General features: G+C 24.5%; 1 protein-coding gene across 1 annotated transcript in view; it reads left to right on the top strand.

Moving 5' to 3' along the window:
- Window positions 1–19,361, top strand: part of LOC117172405 (nucleolar protein 12-like) — a 28,202-nt gene extending 8,841 nt beyond the window's left edge. The window contains exons 3-5 of the mRNA XM_033360295.1: window positions 4,696–5,466; window positions 12,347–12,666; window positions 18,771–19,361. Coding sequence (XP_033216186.1) covers window positions 4,696–5,466; window positions 12,347–12,666; window positions 18,771–18,998 — 1,319 coding nt within the window. The 3' untranslated portion in view covers window positions 18,999–19,361. The remainder of the gene's footprint in view (window positions 1–4,695; window positions 5,467–12,346; window positions 12,667–18,770) is intronic.
- Window positions 19,362–20,404: the final 1,043 nt, after the last annotated feature.

Raw genomic sequence — 20,404 nt, forward strand, 5'->3', positions numbered from 1 at the left:
TTCGGCTCTTGCATTTCTCAAAGTTTGAGACCGATATTTTATGTATAAAAAAAGTTGGAACGTTCAAAAAATGTCGAGGTTCAGAAAAAAGATAAAATAATTGTCAGTGAAGTTCCTACCAAAATGCAGTACCTAAACGTACCTTATTGTACTCTAATACATTTTCCAATGTTTCAGCTTGATATTTTATTTACAAAAAAAGTGCTTAGGTTCAAAAAAAAACATTCAGTGAACTGAAAAAGTGAGGTCGGTAATATAGGTATTTAGCTGTGTCACATGCCCTTAAGTACAAAGCTTAATAATAAAAGATGTAAAAAAATTTCAAATATCAATTCCATCGACATTAGCCGGTAACGTTGTACACGAAAATACGAACTCTGACGGTCATTAGACGAGGCTCTAGAGGGTTCGTATTTTCGTTTTCAACGTTACTGGCTGATGCCGATGGAATTGATAGTTGAAATTTTTTTTACATCTTTTATTATTAAGCTTCGTACTTAAACCTAGTTTTCTTTCAGCTTTTGCATTTTTCAAAGTTTGAGACCGATATTTTATGCATAAATTAAGTTCGAACGTTCAAAAAATGTCGAGGTTCAGAAAAAAGATGAAATAATTTTCAGTGAAGTTCCTACCAAAATGCAGTACCTAAACGTACTTGATTGTACTCTAATACATTTTCCAAAGTTTCAGCTCGATATTTTATTTACAAAAAAATTTCTTAGGTTAAAAAAAACATTCAGTGAACTGAAAAAGTGAGGTCGGTAATATAGGTATTTAGCTCAGTCACATGCCCTTAAAGCTTTCAAAGATGAAATTTTAGATTTGAAATATTCTTGCTAGTATTCAAAACTGAAACATTCAAAATCGTATCTAAAAAAATTCCGCATTAATTGTTCTTGTATACCTGATTGGTTGTATAATGGGTGAATATTACTTTAAGTATCTAGTGATTTTAAGTTTTTTTTTTAATTTCTCGAATCTGGTAAATCGCAATTTCCAAATAAGGAATTAAAAATTTTATCAAATATATTTCGAAACGAGAAAGTATTTATGTACTAATAAAGATTAAGCATTTTTTTTTGCACGATCAATTTAGTAAAGCAAGATTTCCAAATAAGTAATTCTATTTGATCAACATTATTTCTCAGTATTTCTAAATATTATTTATAAGAGAGAACATTTTAATTGTAATTGTTAATAAGTATGATAATTAAATATTTTTCTTAATATTTCAGAGAACTTTTTTATTATTAAAAAACAATTGTAATTTAAAGGAAATACATTTTAAAAGGTGTACAGAAATTCAAATGATTTCCTGAAATTCCGACATAGAATGTATAGATTTCAAAACAAAATTTGTCAAGTTAAACATTTTTTTAATTCGAACAAGTTTAAGAGATATTTAAAAGCTTTGAAATAATACAAAAATAACTTTATTTAAAACAAAATGTAGAAGCTTTTTAAAAATTTTGAAAGACGACAAGAAAATAAAATCATTTTCTTACTATTCGGAAAATTTTTTACGAGTTTTTATTTTATAACCTATATTTTAAGAAAATTTTTTAAAAGAAAATCGGAACATTTCTACAGATATAAAAAAATACCAAAAAAGAATCTGGAATATGTGGAGGTTTTTGGTTAATTTTAACGAATTTCTTGAAAATTGTAGAAAAATTGGAATAATTTTTAAAGATATTAAGAAGTTTTTCAAACAAAAATTCAAAAAAACAATTTAAGGAATAATTGGTGTCAGTTTCCAAAGATATTTAGGAGTTCTGGAGAATTTAAAATTATTAAAAATTTCGAAACATTTTCAACCATTTATAAAAGATTCTTAATTTTTTTCTTGTTCAGAATTTTTAATTCGCATTAAAAATTATTTTTGACTTCAATTTATAATTTGTCTAAATTTTTTTTTATTCTGAACTGAAAGTTATTTTTTGGTTAAAAATTCGATAATTTGGTTGAAAATTCGTCTTTCTGGTTGGAAAGATTCCTCTCTTTTGGCAGAGATTTCATTTTTTTAAAATTAAAATTGCAAATGCTTGGTTTAAAATTAAAATATTTTTGGCTTAGGATTCAACTTTTCTTAAATTCGTATTTTTTTATGTATTCATCCCTTTTTCATTAAAAATTAAAATTGTTTCTCAGGTTAATCATCAAATATTATTTCGATGAGAATTCATCTTTTTTGGTGGAAAATTCAACTACTTTCATAAAAATTCACTGTTTTTGTCATTTTCTTTGTTGAAAGTATAACCATTTTTTGGAAATTTTTCAGTTTTTGGCAGAAATGGTTTTTCTTCTTGGTTGAATATGTATCTTTTTAGTCGGGAATTCAACTTTTTTTTCTTTTTTTTATGAGTTCAGTGGTTTTTTATTTAAAATTAAAATCTTTTTCGCTTGAAATTTCAACTATTACATTTTTTGTTGAGAATTAATATTCGTTTATTGAAAAATTAAACACTCTGTTTAAACTTAAATTACTTCGTTTAAAAGTAATTTTTTGTGGAAAATTCATCAAAATAGCCTACAATTTTTTTTTTCTTTTTTGTCAAAAATGAATCTTCTTCGTAGAAAATGCATGTAGTTGGCAGAAAAGTAACTTCTTGGCATTTTCAAAAGCTTTAAAAAATCGCAAAGGAGTTTAAAATATTTTTAATAATTGGGGTTATTTTAAAAGATTGCAAAGAAATTTTTTATTGATTTCAGTAATTTAATGAGATTTAAAAGAATTGGAAATACTTGAGGGTATTATAAAAGATTCTCAAGCCTTTTCAAGGGCTTTAAAAAGTCGCAAGGGCTTTCAAAAGATCAAAGGATTTGAAATATCTTATTAAAATTAAAAATTTTCCTTGACATTTTAAATTTTAAAAAAATTTTGAAGATTCCAAGGCATTCTCAAGAGATTTTAACCATTTTAAAGAATTCTTCACATGGCATGAGGAATTTCGTAGGGTTTAGAAGATTTGAAAATATTTTTTGCAATTTATTTGAAATTGGCTCTGAGCTTTTAGTCATTTATCCTAAATCCTTTTAAATTCTTTTGAATTCTTCTAAATTCACTCTATTTTAACCAATTTAATTAATTTTTTTCACTTTTTAAATCGTTTTGAATTCACTTGATGGCTTTTTAAATGCAGCTTAATTTTTTATGAATTTCATCTAATTCATCTCATTTCTTTTAAATTTATCTAAATTTACTTTTTAATTAAGAAAAGAGAATAATTATTTAATATTCAGCAATATTAGACTGTTAACTTAATACGAGTAACTTGAAGCCAAATATTTAAAAGTAAACAATTTGAAACTTAATATATTGACATAGAAAGCTTTGAATTGTTAACATTTCGAAAAGCTTTTGAACTTTTAACGTTAAAATTTGTATTGTTCTATTTAGAAAACGTTTAGTTTGTAAAAGAAATTGCTGAATTTTTATATAGAAATAATAATTGAATACTTACTATTTATAGAAAAGGTTGGAGTAATTTAAAATTTTGAAAATTTGTTTAAAAATCCTTGAAATTTTCAGTCTTTTTGGACAGTTCTGGAAATCTCTTAAAATCTTTTTAAATATTTTTTTAAAATAATTTTTCAAAATGAAAATAAATTTTTTATTTTCCTAGGAATGTAAAGAAAATGTTTTTATTCTTTTGGAGCCTTTCGCAATTCTTAAAAAGCTGCTACATTTTTTATTTGAAATCTGCAAAAATCGAAATTTTGTTTTAAATTAGGTTGTGGGAATTTACACCGAAATTTCGGTACGAATAGTCGAATTTTGTCGGTACACACACTTTGCTTAAATTATTTGAAATCATTTCAAGTTCTAAATTAATTTTCAATCTTTTTAAAACTTCTAAATATCTCTTGAAATTACTCTATTTTTTCTACAAGTAATAAGTATTAAATTGTTGTTTCTAGATCTAATTTTGAAGGAAATTTTTTTTAATTCGCAGGATTTTCTAGAAGTTTTAGGTCAAATTCAATTTATTTGAAAAGTTATGTAGAAGTTCTGAAGTAATTTCAAAAATAATGTTCAATATGAAAAAATTTTAAACAACTTTTAGATTTCTCAAGATTTTGCAATAAAGTTTTAAAGCTTTTCAAGGATGCTTAAACTATTTTAAATTAAAATAATTTAACTTCAAATTAAGTTAACAAATTTTTATTTTTAAATTTTTAATGTTTCTACCCTAAAGTAACTTAATAATATAATTTTGAACATTTTTAAAGTTTATTAATTGATTGTTTAATTAAGAGATTCTGAATTTTGCCATTTATCTGAATTTCATTTAAAACGTTTCAATTAAAAACTGTTTGTATCTTCCAGTTTATGTGTGTAAGTTATTGAGAATTTGAATACAACATTTTGGAATTGAAAAACTTTTAAACTTCAATTTTAAAATTCAAGAGTTCCACTTTGAATTCTTTAATTTGTTGTTTATGTTTTATTACTTTAAATGGAAAAATGTTTGCGTACCGGGAAATTACTGGGAATTTTTTTCTTCGATTAAAACTGTCACCCCGTTGAAAAAAAAACTCGAAATCTGATATAATTCGGGGTGTCTGAACTCTTTCTGAAGTCTTTGACGTTTTTAAAATTTTTAAATCTCATGTACACTTAAAATTCGACTAACTAGCAATTGGCTTATAAGTTTATAAAAAAAATCGAATATTAATACTTTTTTTTTTCAGCGAAACTCGAAAGTTCAAAGTCGACTGAAGATGATGAGGATGATGAAGATGATAGCGACGATGAAGAGTCGGAAAACGAATCGGCTCTTGGCCTGGAAGCTCTCTTAGGAGATAGTTTGAAGGATGACGATGACGATGAAGATTTTGAGGAGGACGGCGAAGATGGGGACGACGACGACGACGATGACCTGAGCTCTGATGAGGAGGAAACTCCGAAAAAAGTTAACAAGAAGGCGAAAGTTGCGAGTGACGACTCTCGTGTGGAAGATGATGAGGATGATGAAGATTTTGAGGAAGGCTCTGACGACGAGGGTTCTGATGACGAGAGTCCAAAGAAGGAAAAGACAGGCAAGAAAAAGAAGGTCCCGAAGAGTGAACTAAACGAATCGACAGAGTCGAATTTGACTGTCGAGGAAAGATCAGAGCGAGACAAGAGGACCGTGTTTGTCGGAAATATTCCGAAAGATGCGACCAAGTTGAAAGTGAAGAAACTGTTCAGGCCATTTGGTGTGATTGAGACTGTGCGTGTGAGAGGAATAGTCCCGGAAAATCCCAAACATAGCTTCAAAGCAGCGTCCATCACCGGAAAAACTCATGCGAAAGTGACCTCTGTTTGGATGTACGTCACTTACAAAGAAGAGGAGTCTGCGAAGAAAGCGTTGTCGATGAATGGAAAGAAGTTGGATAATAATATCTTGAGGGTTGATTCTGCTTATGATCAGGTGGAAATTGATCCGAAGAAGGGAGTTTTCCTAGGAAATTTGCCTTTCGGTAAGTTCGGCTTTGACCGGGAATTTTACATATATTTAGAAGAAAAGTTTGAGTTTAATTTTAATCGTTTTTCAAATAATTAGTCGAATTTTCATCTTTTTCAATTATGACATCATTCAGTTTACAATGTGTAATTCGAAAATCTTATACTTCAAAAAAATTTCTTTTTAAGTTTTCTTTTTTAATTTAAACAATTTTAAAACACAGTCTTGAATAGTTAAACAATTACAAATTAAAAGTGTTTGAAGTTGAAAATTTTTGATAAAAAATATTTTTATTTTCTCAACTGTAAATATAAACAAATTATTTTTTTAATGAATCCGTACTTTAAATATTCGGTAAAACCATTTGAAATCCGTTCAAATTTAATAACTTCCAGATTTCAACGTTAACAGGCTGGCTGCTGGACCGGGAAACCGTGATTTTTTTTTAGACCGAGAAATGACAGTGAATTTTTTTTTCGACAGGGAATTTCACAAATTTGTAGAAGAAAAATCTGTCCATGGTTTTTTAAACAGTTTTTTAATAATTAGTTGAATTTTTATGTTTTTCAATGATGCTATTATTTAGCTTACAATTTCGTAATTCAAAATTTTTTTATTTTAACGATTTTCGATTTGAAATTTTTATTTTTAAGCTTACATTTTTAATTTAAAGAATTTTTAAATGCTTTCTTAAAGACTTGAACAAATTAAAAATTAAAGCCTTTAACTTAAACGGTTTCAATTTGAAAGTCTTAGTCAATAAACAAATGTAAACGTGACTGAAAGTTTATAAACTATTTTTAACTGAAAAATAACTTCATAATAATATATTTTTAATTAAAGGATTTTATTAAATTTAAAATATTCTTTCAGTCTAAAATATTCAACTTTTATCTTATTCAATTTGAAATTCTTAATTAAAAAAAGGATTAATTATTGAATATTTAGCAATATTTGAATTTTTATTGAAGAGAAGTAAATTGAAAACAAATATTAAAAATTTGAACGCTAAAATTTTAATGGTTGTATTTGAAAAATTCTTAATTATTGAAATTTTGTAATTTTCACGTATAATTTACAAATAAACATTTGTAGAACAAATTTGAGGAATCTTAAGAGATATTTAGGAGTTTTAAATAGATAAAAAATTGTCATGAAAATTTTAGAAAGTTTTCTTAACATTTTCTAGAATCTTTTTTGAAAAATTTGTTTAAATCTTTAAAAAACTTTAAATATGCTCTTAAAATAATGTTTTAAAATGAAAAATTATTTTTATTTTTTCTATGAATCTTCAGGAAATGTTTTTATTCTTTTGAAGCCTTTCACAATTCTTGAAAAGAATCTAATTTTTTTAATTAAAATCTGCGAAAAACTACATTTCGTTTTATATTAGGCTATCATTTCAAGTGTTACATTAAGTTTGAATCTTTCCAAAACGTCTACATATCTCTTAAAATTACTCAAATTTCACCTACAAATAATAAATGTTCAATTGTTATTTATACATCCGAATTGTAAAGAAATTTTCTAAAATTTGCTGGATTTTATGATAATTGTAGAAAAAATTTTAAACAACTTCTAGATTTCTAAAGATTTTGAAATAAAATTTTGAAGCTTTTCAATGATGTTAACTATTGAAAACAAAATTTTTCAACTTTTCAATATTTAATGTTTCTAGCTTAAAATTACTTAAAATGATATAATTTTCAAAATTTTAAAGTTCATTGATGGATTTTTTAATTTAGAGCATTGAAAATGACAACGTGGATTTATATTTTTTTATATTCTAAAATGTTAGTACATTTAATTTTATACACGTAATTTATTGAGTATTTGAATAAAAAATTTTGTAATTGAAAACTTTTAAATTTCAATTTTAAAAGTTCAAAAGTTAACAGTTCCACTTTGAGTGCTTTCATTTGCAGCTCAGTTTTTATTATCTCAAATGAAAAATTTTTTAGCTTTAATGTTCCATTTCTTTAATGTCATTGGCCGAGAAGATTTTTTGCGAACCGTGAAATGACCAGGAATTTATTTTGTCGATTAAAACGGCCAACCTGGTTAAAAATTAAACTCTTTCAATTCCAAAGCCTTAGTCATTAAAAAATGCAAACGTCCGATTGAAACTTGATCAAATATTTTTTACTTAAAATAACTTCATAATAATGTATTTGTTATAAAATATTTTTTCAGTCTAAAATATTTCGTTTTTAATCCATTCAATTTGAAAATTTTTTAATTAAAAAAAAAAAGAATAATTATTTAATATTTAGCTATATTTGACTGTCCATTTACGACAATTGAATTGAAACCATATATTTAAAAGTAAACAATCTTAAACTGAATTGTTTGGCATAAAAAGTCTTGAATCGTTAAAATTTCGAAGAGCTTTTAATCTTTGAACATTAGAATTTTGATTAATCTTTTTAAAAAATGTTTAATTTTTAAATTAAATTGTTTAACTTTTGTGTTTAAATAGCAATGAAACACTTATTATTTGTAAAAAAAATTGAGTAATTTTAAGAGGTTTTTAGATGTTTTGATAAGATTAAAAATTAATTTTAAACTTGAAATTATATCAAATAATTTAAACGAAGTTTGTACCGACAAAATTCGGCTGTTTGTACCAAAATTTCGGTGCAAATAGCAACGGCCTAATTTAAAATAAACTGTAGATTTTTGCAGATTCCATAAAAAAAATGTCGACATTTTTAGAGAATGATAAAAGGCTTCAACAGAATAAAAACATTTTCTTAAGATTCTTAGGAAAATTGAAAATAATTTTTCATTTTGGAAAATTATTTTTAGAGAATACTCAGAAAGATCTTTAAAATTGGGAGATGGAATCTGGAAGATTTTAAGAAATTTTGTTTAATTTGCAAGATTTTCTAAAAATTGTAGGAAAAATTTGATTCATTTCAAAAGATATTTAGAAGTTCTAAAAAATTTTTTAAATAATTTTAAATTTAAACAAATTGAAAACAACTTTTATATTTCTCATGATTTTGAAGCTTTTCAAGGATGTTTAAAATATTTAAAATGAAAATAATTTAAGAACTGTTCTGTTAACAAAAAATTTAATTTTTCAATTTTTAACGTTTCTAACTTAAAATTGATTAAAATAATATAATTTAAAATATTTAAAGTTCATTGATTCTTTAATTTAAAGCACTGAAAATGATATCGTGGATTACATTATTACCGTTTCTGTCTAAATCTTTGAATTCTATAATTGATAAAAGTTAAAAATTCTAAATTTTGCAGATTATTTGCATTTCATTTAATATTGTGTAATTGAAAAGTGTTAGTACCTTCCATTTTATGCCTGTAAATTATTGAGCATTTGAATACAAAATTTTTGAATTAAAAAACTTATAAACTTAAATTTCAAAAAATTTTAATTCAAGAGTTCCACTCCGAGTGCTTTAATTTGTAGTTTATTTTTTATTGCTTCTAATGGAAAAATGTTTAGCTTTAGAGTTCAATTTTAATTTGAACTTACTTACAATTTTAATTTAAAAAACTTTAGGAAACTTTCAATGCTTCCATCAAGGAAATATTTAATAATTTCATTCATTTTAGGGGAAGTCAAAGCGTTTTAAATATTTTAGGGTGATGTATTACGTCGAAATTCGAAATATATGGAACGATTCTACAAGACTTGTAAGGTTTCAAGATATTTTCCAAAATTTCAGAGAATTGTAAGGGATTTTAAAGTTATCAAGGTATTTTAATACATTTTACAGGATTTCATCAAATATCATCATTGAATTTCATGGGATTTTATAATATTTAAGTTGATTTAAAAAATTTTATTCACGGCAATTGAGGTATTTTGTAGAATTGCAAAGGATTTGACATGTTTTAGGGAATTTAAAAAGATTCCGAGAAAATTTTTAATAATTTTATTAATTTGAAGGGATTTCAACGCGTTTGAACTATTTTAGAATAAAGAATTTTTTAGAATTTCGGAAGATATGAAACATTTTTACAGGATCTGTAAGGTTTTATATTTTTTTTAATTTCACGACATTTTATAATGTTTCCGCGGATTTTGATAATTATAAGAGTTTTTTAATGTTCCCAATGTATTTGAATATATTTTTCAGGAAATATTACCAGATTTTATAGAATCTCACGCAATTTCAAAATAATTAAGTGGTTTTTAGAGAATTTATTTTTAAAAAGTAAGATATTTCTTAAGAGTTTCAAAGGTTTGAAGAGATTTAAAATTATTTTTTAGCCTTCACCCTGAATTATTTTAATTTGTCGGAATTTTTTTTAGTTCAATTGCATTATTCTAAATTAACTTAATACAGTGGATTTTTTTGGTCTTTATTAAAGTTTTTATTTAATTGATCGTGCGATTCGATTAATACAATGAGCAAAGGATTTTAAATATATCGATACATTTTTTCAAATACCTTGGCGTTTTCAAGAGCATTAAAAATGTTTTAAAGATTTTAAAGGATTGAAAATGTTTTAGGAAATTAAACAAAATTCCATAGCATTTTTAAAAGACTTGAACAATTTCAAGGGATTCATAAGCAGTGAGAAATTTCATAGCTTTTCAAATATTTCAAGAAATTTTCAAATATTTTTTGCCTCAATTATTTTTAATTCTTTTCAATTCTTCCAAATTCTCTCTTCTACTCAATTCAATGGATTTTTAGACAGTTTTTTCTTCATTCATCTTAAAGTCTTTGATTGAAAATAAAACTACTCGGCTGGAATTTAAACTCTTTTGCTTAAAATTCATCATTTTGGTTTAAACTTATCAACTGCAGTTGAAGATTTTAATTTTTAATTAAAAATTCATCACTTTGGTTGGAAATTTGCTCTTTTTTCTATGTGGAAAATTAATTATTTCAACTGAAAATTGAACTCGTCAATTTTTTATAGAACACTGATCTTTTTTATTTAAAAATTCAATTATTTGGTACTTTTAGAGACAAATTCAAGAAGTGAATTACTTTTTTAGTTATACTTAATTATTTAATTAATGGATGGTACTTATATATTACAGAATATCTTGTAATATATGTGGTCAACGCTTTATATATGAAAAATATTAATTGAATACTTGATAACTGAAAAAGCATTATTTATTATAAACTCGTGAAAATGTATACATGTTCCGAGTTGATTTAAAAAAAAAAATGACAAATATTTGAATGGCACTGAAAAAAACCTAGAGAAGAATTCGCGCGTTTTTTAATTTTTTAAAGCTTCCAATTAGAAAATATATGATTTTCAAAGTATTTACAATAATGAAATGTTGAAGGTTCACAATATTTTAAATTCAGCAATTTGGAACGGTGAAAATGATTTTTTTTTTACAGAAATCACATTTTTTTTAAAAACAAAATCTATCTAGTTGTATTTTGAATATAGCTTGTTACTACATGATATGATACTTATTAATAATATATTTATCATCTTTAGAATTTATATAATTTGAATTTAAAATTATAGTCTTGAATGCGCAATTCTAAAACATTTTAATAGGTGAGGCAATATTTGAAAATTGCATGTCAAAAGCCTTGATAGTTTTAAATTTAATAATTTTAGATCTAAATATAAAGCAATCTCGAATTGAAAAGCTTAAAATTGTACAATTTTAAAAAATGAAACCATATTACAGAAATATTGCTTTGAATTCCTTATTTTAATTTCTAATTTTCGATTATAATATCTTAAAATTGCCCGACTTTTAGTTGAAGATTTAAACAAATCAATAACTTCAAATTGAAAAATATATGATTGGGAAATTTCAAGGATGAATAATTATTCGAATGGAAGATTTGAATTTAAAAAATGTCTAATTGAGTTTAAAATAAAAATGATAAAAGTTAAACTATCTGAAATTGATACATCAGTAAATGAATAATTTCAATTTTTATTTTGCCCTTTCTTAGGTTTTTGGAAAGTACAATTAGCATTTTTTAAATAATTAATTTTCAAGCGATTTAAATTTACTTCAAAGAACTTAAATGTTGAAGGATTTGATTATAAAAAATTTTTCAATATTTAAATTTTTTGTGACTAAATTATTTTTTATTTTTAAATGATCGTATTCGTTTCAGTTTCAACGTTCCGGAGTAGAAATTTTTAATACTTTTAATTTAAAACAAGTTTTTTTTTAAATTAAATCAATTCATTTTTTGATTTTAAAAAATGGTCTAATTAGCTTTAAAGTTGAATCAAAATTTTGTTATGTAAAAACAATATAAAATTTTACCAATTTTAAAGGTGTTGACTTTAAAATATTCAATTTATTTTTCAATATTAAGTTGTCAATTTTCATTCGCTTTGAAATTCAATTGATTCAAATACAAAAGTTTTCAATCTTTATTTTTTAAATTTTAAACGCTTTTATTTATAAATAATACCATTTGAATTCCTCTAAATTTTAAATGACCCTAACTTCTTATTTTGAGTCCTCAATTATACAATGTTAACTTTTTGACGTCCTGCTTTTAAAATTTTAATCTGAGATCATTTAATTAAGTGATTTTGTAATTAGAAATAAAATTGTTTAGTTTTTAGCGCTTCGACTTACACATCGTACAATTAAACTCCTTTTCGTTATTAAATTCTCAAAAATCGTTTTATGTATATTTTTTAAATTGCAAACGCTTTCAATTCGAAATCAGTATTTATTGTTTAAAAAATATTTCAAACATACTATTAGTATATGATTCAAAGTCAATCGATTTCTTGCAAACAGTTTCGCTGATGCTTATCATGAATATGAGCCTGGAAAAAGCCGGGGGAGGAAAGTTTTAAAAATAGTGGCCACCCTATATTTAAATCGGGTTTCAAAAAGTATTGAGAAATCTCGGAATGAAAATGTGCAAGAATACGTTTTAGTATGATCGACTTAATTTTTTTAGAGTGTGACGAGAACACCCTGTGGAATCATTTCAGCGAATGTGGACCGATCGAGTCGGTTCGACTTGTGAAAGATCGCAAATCTGGAATGAATAAAGGAATCGGCTACGTCAACTTTAAATCTTCAGACGCAGCCGTTCTCGCCCTCGAGCTCAATGGTTCCAAAATAAAAAATCGTGGAATTAGGGTTTCTCCTTTAAAAAGCGACGGCAAAAAGAAGCAACGAATGAACAAGGGAAGGAAAAGGTCTCTGTCTGCAGGTTCCGAGAAATCTCAATCACCGAAAAAACTGAAGGAGGGCGAAGATGCCGTGGCAGTCACTGTAAGTAAATCCAAACGAGTGTAACATTCGATTTTGAGTCCATGTGAAATTCAGGATGGTCGCTGGACCGGAAAATCAAGAAAACCGAGGTGAAATGGCAGTGAATTTATTTTTTGACCTGTAATTTGACAAATTATAAGAAAAAAATGTTCAAATTGAATTTCAACGGTTTTTTTTTTTTTTTTCAAAAATTGGTTCAGTTATCTTTTTCAATTATGCTATTATTCAATTTAAAACGCGTGGTTTGAAAAACTTACTTACCAAATTTTCCCTTTTAGATTTTTAGTTTTAAGCTTACATTTTTTATTTAAAGAATTATTGTAGAATGCCGTAAGCAATTAAAAATTAAAAGTGTTTGCAGTTGAAAATTTTCGATTGAAATCATTTTTATTTTATCAACTTTAAATATAAAGAAATAAATTGTTCTTAATGTATCTATACTTTAAGTTTTAAAAAGTGAACAATAATTGATTTGATAAAACGACGCTAAATCCTTTCAAAATTTAAGAATTTCCATATTTTAACGTTAAAAATTAAATGTTTTCAATTCGAAAGTCCTAGTCATTAAAAAAATCTAGGCAACTGATTTAAACTTTATAAACTATTGTCAATTTGAAAAACAACTTTATAATAGCATATTTGTAATTAAAGGCTTTTATTAAATTTTAAATATTGTTCCAGACTAAAATGTTTAATTTTTAACTCGTTCAATGTAAAAAGAAATTTAATTAAGAAAAAAAACAATTATTTAATATTTAGCAATATTTGATTGTTCATTTAAGACAAGTAAATTGAAACCAAAAGTTGTAAAGGTATCAATTTGAAACTTAATTTTTTCAAATAGAAAATATCAAGAGCAAAAATTAATTTTCATAATATTAATTATACTATTTATAATAAATTTGCGAGCTTGTATGCATATTCCGTGTCCATTTTTTTAAAAAATTCGAAATACTTGAATGGCTCCGTACTATGAAAAATTATGCTTGAAAAAAAAACCTAGGATTGACAGGAATTTTTTTTTAAATCGGGTAATTTTTTTTAATCACTTAACCACTGAATTTTTGGTTCAGAATTCATTTTCTGAAATAAACATTTAATTACTTGGTTGAAAATTACTTTTTTGTTAATAATTCATTTTTTTTGGTTGAAGATTAATCATTTTAATTAAAATTTCATCTCCGTGGTTGAAGAATGAGCTTCTTTTCGTAAAAATTCGTTTTTTCTTTGACTGACCATATTTTTTTACTGAAAATGTTACTGTTCACTTTTTGGTTGTAAAATTATCTATTTTAATTAAATATTCGACTTTTTAGTAGGAATTAACCTTCTGGGTTGAAAAATTAATATATTTGTTAAAAATTCATCTTTTTATTTTCAAATTCAACTTTTCAAGTTAAGGATTCATTATTTTAGTTGAAAATTAATTATTTTTTTATTAAACATTAGTATTTTACCGTAAAATTTAACTGATCCAATTGTAAATGACATAATTTCAGTTTAAAATTCATCTCTTTGTTTAAAATTAATTTTTTTAACTGAAAATTTAACTATTTAATTATTGCTTGACAATTGATATTTTTTATTGAAAATTCATGCATTTTCTTGAATATTCGTCTTTTGGTAGAATTATTTTTTTTCTTTAATGAAAATTTATCTTTTGGGTTGAAAATTCAACTATATCAGTTGAAGATTCAACAATTTTAACTTATAATATTAAATTTTTAATACATTATTAGTTAACCGAAAATTTAACAATTTAATGTTTGGTGGAAATTTGATCTTTTTTAGTTTAAAATTCAACTATTTCTTTAAAAATTTAATTCCAGTTTAATATTCATCATATTGGGTCAAAATTATTATTTTTAGTTAAAAGTAAAACTATCTGGTTGAAAGTGGAACTAGATTTGTTTTTAAAATAAATGTATTTTTTTGTTGTTGTGAAAATCAATTTTTTTCACTGAAAATTCGTTTTTTCTTTGATTGATAATTTTTTTCACTGAAAATTTGTTGTTTTTTTTAATACAAATTAATTTTTTTACTGATCATGTTACTATTGACTTCTTGGTTGTAAAATTATCTTTTTCAATACAATATTCGACTTTTTGGTAGAAATTAATCTTCTGGATATAATTTATTTAAAAAATTCAACTATTTGGTAAAATATTCATCTATCTTTTTGAAAATCCAAACTTTTTCTTGATATGTTAGGAATTTTAAGCGGTTTAAATTGAATTTAACATAGTAACCACATTAATTTTACCTAAATATGTACTAAATTTTAAGTATAAGTAGATAAAATAAAAATTTCTTTGAATTATTAATCAAATTCATAGACTTTAGATACAAATCCGAGAAATAATTAAAAAAATGTATTATTTAATTAATTGATCGTGCCAAAATATTTAGGACTATCTTATAATATTTATTGAATTCCTAGAAATTGAAAAAAAAACATTCATAATAAACTCGCTAAGCTGTCACTGTTTAAAAAATTGCGAAATATTTGGATGGCTCCATGCTATGAAAAATTATGCCTGGAATTGGGAATGGTGGTCCATCATTTCGTCAACTGGCGTCAAAAAATGGAACTAGAAAGAGTATGTACAATTTTAAAGATGTAAATTAATTTTTGCATAAATGTGTTTTTACGATAGTTTTTTGAAGTATAAAACAATGCTTGAATACTAAAAACAAATCCTCATCAAAAACAAATAGTTTTGGCTAGAATTTCCATCGTATACAGTAAAAAAATACATTTTTGTCAAATAGGTTTAAAAAGAAAACAATTCATTCACTATTTCGTGTAAGTATCAATGCATTTAGGTTTCAATAAACTTTAATTAATGCATAAAAAGTGTAAAGTGGAACTCTTGAATTTCAAACTTTTAAAATTGAAGTTTAAATTTTTTAATTTAATAATTTTGTATTTAAATCTGATTCAAATGCTCAATAATTTACACTATAAATCTTTTCCAATGCTCTAAGTCTAAACTGAAGAATCAATTAATTTAAAAAATTTCAAAATTGTATCATTTAAAGCAATTTTAAATCAGAAACATAAAAAATTGAACGGTTACATCTTTTTTATAAACTGAACACTTCTTAAATTAAAATTTTAATTATTTATATTTTAAATAGTTAAAAATCCTGAAAATGCTTCCAAATCTTATTCGAAATTCTTGAAACATCCGCATGTTGTTTACATTTTGTCAAATTTTTTATTTTTGAATTTATTTCGGAACTCTTAAACCTCCTTTAAAATGAATCCAATTTAAAAAATTTGTTTTGTTTAATTCTGCCAAATTAAACAAATTTCCTTAAAATCTTCCACGTTCATTTTTGTTTTAAATTAGGCCGTGTGCTATTTACAACGAAATTTTATTACTAATAGCAGTGTTTTGTTGGTACACGTAGACACTTTGTTTAAATTAAATTTTTAATTCTCTTAATTACAATTTTTTTAATTGATTCATTTAAAAATTGAATATTTTAGATAAAAGTAATATGTGAAATTTAATAAAATCTTTTAATTATGAACCTATTATTTTGAAGTTATTTTAAAATTGAAAATAGTTTATAAAGTTTCAATCAGGCATTTACTATAATCGGGCGTTAGAAACTGGAAACAATTATTTTTTTATTTATTTATTTTTTTTTTATAGAAAAATATTTGTGTAAACAATTTTTTTTTACACATCTACACCCCTTTGTTTCCGATAAAGGCTTATTTTTAGTATCCAATAAATATTTGAAACTCCACAACAAATATCTTTAAAACAATTTTATGCACAATTTAAAATACATCTTTAAAATTATACCTGTTATTTCTAGTTCGGATTTTTGTCACCAGCTGGTGTGACGCAGTTTAACTATTCCCAATGTCGGGGATTTTTCCCCTTGATTTGAGGAGTAGACATCCTGTTACAATAAATGAAATGAATTAATTGCAGTCATCACAGAGTGTTGCCTATTTTTAGTTTTGTCACCTATTTTAGAAATTTGTCACCTTTTTCGCCTATTTTGGGGTTTCTCATCTTTTGTGACCTTTTTTCAATCGAAAAAGTACAATTTTATTCAAAATTACAACTTGCACACCAAATACAGTTTTTATTACACTTTCCTAATCCACAAATCTTGAATCAAATGATCGAATTTTCAAACAAAAAAGCTTAAACTGTAACCAGGAAGAGTTGCATTTTCAAACATAATCTCAAATTTTAAATTTGAAAAGATGAATATTTTACAAACCAGTTTAATTTTGAAGCAAGGAAGACAAATTTTTAACTAAAAAATATGACTTTTCTAACAAATGATGATTTTTACACCAAAAGGACTGATTTTCTGTCTAAAAATACAAGTGATCAATAAATCTGTTAAAATTTTTATTAAAAAAGATTACTTTTTAAGAAAATAGTTGAATTTAGATTAATTCTAAAATAAAAAAAAAATTTTTTTCAAATAAAAATAATTAACTTTCAATCAAAAATGAAAAGACTTGTCAATAAAAACTATTAACTCTCAAATATAAATTTAAACCAAAAGATAAATTTTCAACACGAAAATATGAATTTTCTACAAAAGTATCAATTTTCGACCAAAAACGATGACTTTCAAAAAAATTTTGTTGAATTTTCACAAAAAGTATGTTTTTTTAAGTAAAAGGGATTATTTCTGAAACAAAATTACAATAATAGACTTTTCAAATAAAAAAAAATTAATTTCCAATCAAAAAAGATGATTGTTTAACCAAAAAATATAGATTTTCAATTTAAAAAAATGAATGTTCTACCAAACATGATAATTTTTTAACCAAAAACGATTACTTTTTAACAAAACACTTTAATTTTGAATAAAATAGTTAAATCTTTAACTAAATAGTAGGATTTGTAACCAAAAAGTAGAATTTTGAACCAATATAAATGATTCATTAAAAATTCCACTCCTTGGTTGAAAATTGAACGAATTTTTTAAATTTCAGATTTTTTCGTTGAAGATTCATAATTTCGATTGAATTTTTTTTTTTTTAATTAAAAATTATTTTGATTGTAAAAAAGTTTTCTTAAACTGCAAATTGAAATATTTTGTTAAAAAAGTCAACTCATTAATTATGAATTAACTTTTTTTATTGTTATTTCATGTTCTCATTTTTTAAATTAAATTGTTTTATAGATAATTAGACTTTTTGGCTTGAAAATTCAACAAATTGGTATAAAATTAAACTGTTTTGTAGAAAATTCGTTTTTGTTTTTATTGGAAATTCATTCTCAATAAAAATGTATCTACTCCATTATTGATTAAAAATTCAACGTTTTTGTTACAAAATTACGTTTTTGTTTTTGAAAATTGGTCTTTTTTTGGTAGCATATCAATTTTTTTGGTCAAAATCAAGTCATTTTGAAAATATGTACTTTTTTGGTCAAATATAACTGTTTTTTATTTTTAATTCAAATTTTATTGTGGAAATATCAACTATAACATTTTTTTATAAACATTCATCTTTTTTGTTGAAAATTCAAATATTTTCTCAACATTATTTTTCATTCTTAACTGAAATTTTTTTTTTTGATAGCAAAATTCATTTTTTGTAGAAATTTCATCTCTTTTTGGTTAAAAATGCAACTTCTTAGTTTTAGATTTATCTATTTTGGTTTAGGATTAAACTATTTTGTTGAAAATCAAACAAATTTGGTATAAAATTCAACTTTTTTTTGTAGAAAATTTGTTTTTATTGTTATTGTTTTATGGCTTAAAAATTCAGACGATTCATCTTTTTTGCTTGAAAATTCCAAAATTTGGTAACGGATTCAACTATGTGGTAAACCATTTAATGGGTTTGTAAAAAAATAGTTTTTTTTTCCAATTGAAAATTAGTTCTCAGTGGAAATGTAAATACTCGATTTTTCAGTGTGGACGTTTTAATCAAAGAAAAAAAACTGCTGGCCATCTCTCGGTTTACAACAAATTGGAACTTGTTTGTTTGTCTTATTTAACATTTGTTTATGACCTATTTGTCAGCTATTTTAGAAAGAATGTCACCTATTTACCTTTTTTGTCGACAATAGGTAATGAGATGACTGTAATTGAGAATTTAATATTTTCAGACCCACAGCAGTAAGAACGCAGAATTCCGGAAGCAGAAGAAGAACAAGAAACGTTCTCAGGGCGAAGCGCAGAGGGTAAAAGTTGAGGGTAAAAGTCCGCAAAGCGAGTCTTTCCAGGGGCAGAAAGCAGACCAGAAAAAGAAGCAGAAGAGCAGCAAATTCGAGAAGAAGAAGAAGCTGATGGCTGAAAAGTTAACGGCGAAGTCGAAAAAACAGAAAACCGTTTAAAGTATTTAACTTTTTGTACTAATTCGTTTTTACGTTTATTTTATACTCGTTTGTAAGGTTCCTACTTTTCATAAAGGATAAATTAGTTGAGCGTTGCATGCGATTGGAAGAATGCCTGTGTTGTATATAATTATAAAAGACTGTCCGAGAAAATCAATCGGGATCCAATGATTGGTGGTAACAAATGCGGTATTCAAAATACCGCGAAATGTAATTTTTAATTTAAATTTGAACGATTTGACGAATTCGTTTAATTAGGTAATTACAAAAAGCGTCCTCAATTAAAATATGTAACTTGTTTGTTTAAAGCTGTTTACTGACACGCAAGAGCAAACATTTGGAATAAAGACGTTTCTATCAGAATGTGGAGTTCATTAATTTGTCGTGAACAGGGCTTGAAATGCCAGAGAATTTTCTGGAGAACGCGCTCAAGTTTTTTCAAAGCGTAATGTAAAATTGAATAACAATGATTCTTCACTTCTACAAGTAGCTTTATATTAGGTACTACATTTAACCATTTTGTTGAAAAATCTTTTTTTTTTGTTGAAATTAATTTTTTTAGCTGATAATTTAATTATACTGTTTTTTGTGGAAATTTCATCTTTTTGCACACAAATTCAACAGTTTCTCTCTTTTTTAAGTTGAAATCTCAACTAGTATTTTTTTTTAGAATACATCATTTTTTGAGTGTAAATTTAATTGCTTGGTTGAAATTTGAATTCCTTTGTTAAAAATGTATCATTTTTTAGTTTAAAAATGAGTTTTTTTTGTTGAAAATTAATTTTCATAATTGAACTTTTAACTATTCCAGTTGAAGATTCCTATTTCTAGTTGAAAATTCAGCATTTTGGTTGAAAAATAATTTTTTAAGGTGAAAAATTAATAACTTCAATTGATTTAGAAATTTATCTTATTTGTTGAAAAACGCAATTATCGTAATAATCAGTTTGGTTAAAAATTAATTATTTTGGTTTAAAAATCAACTACCAGTTGAAGATTCATAATTTTAGTTAAAAATTCTCACTTTGTTTGAAAATTTAATTTTTTTTTTAATTAATTTTTTAAGTACAAAGTGAAATATTCCAGTTGAGTATTCTATCATTTTAGTTTAAAAAGTTCATCTCTTTGCTTGCACAATATTTTTTTTAACTACAAATTTAAAAATGGTTTAAAATTCAACTATTTACGTTGAAAATTTATCTGTATGTTTGTAAATTAATTTTTTTCACTACAAATTTACCTATTTCTTTGAAAATGCTCGTACTTTGTTGAAAAATAATATTTATTGTTTCGAATTCAACTATTCCAATTGAAGATCTACCAGTTTGGTTAAAATTCATCTTTTTAGTTTAAAAATCAACTCTCAGTTGATGATTCATAATTTTAGCTGAATTTATCACTTTGTT

The sequence above is a fragment of the Belonocnema kinseyi genome, chromosome 5, assembly GCF_010883055.1.
Source record: "Belonocnema kinseyi isolate 2016_QV_RU_SX_M_011 chromosome 5, B_treatae_v1, whole genome shotgun sequence".
NCBI classification, from domain to species: Eukaryota; Metazoa; Arthropoda; class Insecta; order Hymenoptera; family Cynipidae; genus Belonocnema; species Belonocnema kinseyi.